The sequence below is a fragment of the Scomber japonicus genome, chromosome 7 (assembly GCF_027409825.1).
Source record: "Scomber japonicus isolate fScoJap1 chromosome 7, fScoJap1.pri, whole genome shotgun sequence".
Lineage (NCBI taxonomy): Eukaryota > Metazoa > Chordata > Actinopteri > Scombriformes > Scombridae > Scomber > Scomber japonicus.
This window is the reverse complement of record NC_070584.1, coordinates 18,212,026-18,216,699: the sequence shown is the minus strand read 5'-3', so window position 1 is coordinate 18,216,699 and position 4,674 is coordinate 18,212,026. Positions and strand designations below refer to the sequence as shown.

The window sequence follows — 4,674 nt, the reverse complement described above, 5'->3', positions numbered from 1 at the left end:
ATTCTTCTTCTTCTTCTTCATGCGTTCTATTCTCTAATCAGTTGAAAAGTGAAACAATTTATAACATCTATTTAATATCTTCCTCAGAGAATATGTTTTAATCTTGGCAGGTGGAGTACAGATCTCACATGCGTCACGCGTCACGGACTTTAAAAAGAGGCTGGGGCGCACAGTGCGTATAACGGTCTGAGCTACTACAAGAGGATACTTCAAAGGAGATCACTTCACATTAGGAGCAATTGACCACTTTTTTGTTCTTGTTTTTGTTTGTTTGTTTGTTTGTTTGTTTTTACACTTTTGGACTCTTTATTCTTTTCACACGTCTACTCCGCGTATCTGGATACCATGGCCAGCTCGGAACTACAGATCATCGGTTTCCTACTCTCACTGGTCGGTCTCGCTGCCACTATTTCCGCTACTTTCATGGTTGAGTGGAAGAAACAGTGGCAGGTTAAGTCGTACAAAGCCTACGAGGGTTTATGGATGACCTGCACTGGTAACGAGAGAGTTACCTGCGAATCTTACGAGTCCGTCCTAAAATTGCCCAGTAAGTTTGACAGCATCTTCACCTCCTCTAGAAACCAGGCACTGCTTGTTGAGATACCTTCCACTGACAATAAGTCACTATAATTAGCCTCAAGTGCGTCTTTACAGTAAACCTCTATGCATTGACGTCTTCTGATTTCATGGCATCAGTCTAATACTCAGGAACTGCCAATCTTGTGTCTTCATTTTTATTATCTAGAATCAAATTTCTTGGTTCACCTTTGCTATTATTATCATTATTATTATTATTATTATGTGCTGTTTGCATAGGTGTAGCCAAAATAAGAGACAAAGATAGTATGGTGCACAAAGAAGGACAGAATCTCTGACAGATGTAAACATAGATCATGTCCAGTAATCACAGACTGTATCATTGAGAAGTTAACTAACTAACATCCTCATTCTCCTCTTTCTAGCTGAGGTTCAGGCTACCAGGGCGGTGATGATGCTCAGCATTTTCCTCTCTGCTCTGGCGGTGTTGGTCTCCACATTGGGGATGAAGTGCACCCGCTTCATGGATGGCAAGGCCAAGAGCAAGTCCACAGTAGCTATAATTGGAGGAATCATGTTCATGGTTTCAGGTGTGTTCAATGGCAGCAGAACCAGACTTCCACAGTCATACAGATTTGATATGTCAAAATATGATGTTCCCACTGATAGAGGAAAAATCAAGTCATTATAACAATCAGTCTAAAGACACTGCTGGATCCATTTTATAAATCAAATCTCACAAAATTCAATAAAGTGAGAAAACAAGACGTGGTAGTCCACTTACTCTTTGTTTATCCTTCATGTTGCATCGCCATGTTTCTACAGTATCCCAGAAAAGACTAATCAAGCGCTATTTCTAGAGATTGCCTTTTGTGTTTTTAGCAAGTTTCACGGCTACAGTGGGTTCTCCAGCATGTTTGGAGGGGCAACGGTTGGTTGGTTGCAATCTGTAACCTCACCACTAGATGCCATTAAATCCTACACACAGTCCTTTAAGAATGATAGAGATTAAATCAATCATTACCAAAACAATAAACAAGACAATCTTTTTTTAAAGCTCACTGTAACATCTTGTTACCATAAGTACTGTCAAAGTTATCATGTAAAAGTAAAGTCTTGGAAAGATTAGCAGAATTTAAATTGATAATACTGTGATGACCAACAGTGTTTTTATGTGTTTAGGTTTATTGGCTGTCATCATAACCTCCTGGTATGTCAAAATGATTGTTCAGAAATCCAAGCAATCCCATCGACTGCAAAGGTACAAAACACACACACACACATACGCACGCACGCACACACACACACACACACACACAAACACACACACACACACACACACACACACACAAACACACAAACACACACACACACACACTGCAATTAAATTATGTGGTTTTATAATTTGCCAGGTCTTGTATACACACATCTAAAAGTGTTTGTTTCTGTTTTTCTCTGCAGCTTTGAGTTTGGGAAAGCAGTGTTTGTCAGCTTGGCTGGTGGCCTCCTCACTGTGGCGGGTGGTGCTTTCCTGAGCTGTCGGAGATGCTCACGGTCATCATCGTCTGAGTCCATAAGCTCCAACCAGCTCATTACCATCAGGCACCCCAAGTCCAACTACGTCTAGTGGAGGAGAGTGGAGGAGGGGATAGCAGAGGCCTGAACAGAGTCAGTCCAGAGTTGAACATACAGACTGGAACAGGTTGTGTTTCTAAGATGAGAAAAGTCCTGCTGCAGGATTAATAAATTCTACCTACATGTACCCAGTAAATGGATCAGGATTACACAGAGGACCAGCCTGTGTGTAAAGACTTTGAATCTACCTATTTTTAATAGCTTGTTTGTTGATTTTTTAATATTTTTTTACTTGTGACTTGGGTTCCTAACAGTCAGAGCAGTATTTAAAAAATTCAATGTATAAATCAGCACCAGTAAATTTGAAGTCCTTCATTTTGCTTAATGGTGTACATGTCCAGTTTACACACAAAGGATCTTGTCATGGATCTGTATGAAATCATAAAATTACTCTTTACAGTACTAATCTACAACACTTACTTTAAGGGTTTACAGACATAATAGGGATATTCCAGTATTGTTTAACCTGGAGCCTATTTTCTCATCATTTGGGGTCTAAGTGGCTAATGGGGACAAAAATGTTTGGAACCGATCCAGTATAAAGCAAGATTACATCAACCAGCAGCCGTTAAGCAGACTGCAATGTAATCCTTGGGGGCAATTGCGCCCATCAAGTACATCCACTAAAAGTGTTTGTTTTTGCTTCTGACAGGCTCAGATTGTTATTATACGTGTCTGAAAATGTAAGTAAACACAGGAACTAGCGGCCTGTAGCAGCATTATAACTAACTTTTAGTTTCCTTACAGTCAGTTTCATACATGTAAACAAACTGGCATGTGTGGATGAATATACGGATGACTTACATACTGTAATGGCTCCTCACACAGTTACATGTTAAAATCACATTTTTCTCACTAAGCGGAGCAAAGCCTCACTCTTCCGTTTGATGCTGTGGAGGAGAAACAGTTTCCAGGGTGAGCTGAAGCACTCTCGCTCAATTTCCATTCAAGTATTTTTAAACACTGTAGAAAATAGTTTTGTACAACAGAATCCTTCTTTTTACCTCTTCAGTTTCACACTGGTGTTATACGTATATATTTGTGTTGTTAATGTTTGATTTCAGTTTAATATTTTCTTGCCAGGATATTTTATTGTTTATATTACACACTCTATGGCAGTTTGAAAGATAATGGTATGTACATTTTTGAAAAGAAAAAATAAAATTATTTTGTTTTCATCAGTGTTACCTTATATTCAATTACATTTATATAAAGTTTTGTTGTTTTGGGGATGCCGATGACATGTTGGATTAATGTCAGTCGAATACAATTAATGTCAGTCCAATACAATTCTCAAATGTCTATTTGGGGGCAATTGTTGAAAAACGCATGCTAAAGTGCCCTCTTGGGAGCCAAAACGTGTGCTAAGGTGCCCTCCTAGTTGGCAAAACACACTAAACTGCCCTCTTGGGTGGCAAAAACACGCACTAAAGTGCCCTCTTCAGTGGCGAAAATGCGCTGTATGTGCCCTTTTTTTCTTTTCGCCCCCGCCCTTCAAAAGGTCTGTGCACGCCACTGCTATCAGGGGTCTTGTAATCACTGTAATTTAAGGCTGGATAATAACTCAAAATGACTCAAAATGTTCTCATATTTACTTCTGATATTGCTGCATCATAACAATCGGAGCAAAACACTTTTTTCAACACAGCTCTGTTGTCCAAACTATTGATTTTTAATTCAAAACTATCACTTTTTCAAAATGTGTATTTCAAGTCTTTTGTATAACAGTAGAACTGTGTGTGAGACATAACCCTTTTAACATATAGTGCCAAAAGTTCAGGGGTTCAAACATAAATGGACACTTGGCTACTATACATTTCTTGGGAAGTTCTGCACAAACGAGCACACATGTGACTCAGAGTTGACTGAGCGTTGGGAGCTTCCATTAGCCATGCAAATGAAGAAGATAATGAGGTTTAACAAAAGCAATACATCAGAGAGCTATTAATGATATTTGGTTTGCTAAAATCAACAATGGTTACATTTATAAAAAGCAGACGAGCACAGGAAATGGCAAACAAGCTGGAAGATGGGGGAACACAAGTCTGATGAGGAGAAAATGGTTTGCATGGTGAGCCAAAGCTATCTTATCTTATCTTATCTGTCAAACACGGTGTTGCTTCTGTTATGCTCCCTGCTGATGGAGGCGGCAGGATGAATGCAGAGGTATACAGGAGCAGTCTGCTCACATTCACTCAAATACATTAAACCCATTGGACAACATTTCATCAATCAGCAGGACAATAATCCCCTAAACTTTGGGCACTAAGTGTTAAAAAGGCTGCCTTACAGTTTTCCTGTTTTTCTCTCAGTGGTGAAGATTATCCAGTATTGTGGATAGACTGTCTGCAGCACTCTTTCATTTCATCCAACACTTGAAACAGAGTCTGACCGGAAAAGCAACTTCAATTAGTGTATCTGACATTCTTTAAAAACCTTACATTTAACCCAAAATCTCATTGGATTCTTCTCTGTTTTACTGTTATGTAGATTCCAGTAAGA

At 39.2% G+C, this 4,674-nt stretch overlaps 1 protein-coding gene across 1 annotated transcript; it reads left to right on the top strand.

The window, feature by feature from the left end:
* The first annotated feature begins 292 nt into the window (after positions 1-292).
* LOC128361964 (claudin-1-like) lies at positions 293-2,229 on the top strand. Its single transcript, XM_053322574.1, has 4 exons — positions 293-547; positions 963-1,127; positions 1,720-1,798; positions 1,999-2,229. Exons 1-4 carry the CDS (start codon positions 346-348, stop codon positions 2,162-2,164), a joined length of 612 nt encoding a protein of 203 aa, XP_053178549.1. The 5' UTR covers positions 293-345; the 3' UTR covers positions 2,165-2,229.
* The last annotated feature ends 2,445 nt before the right edge of the window (positions 2,230-4,674 follow it).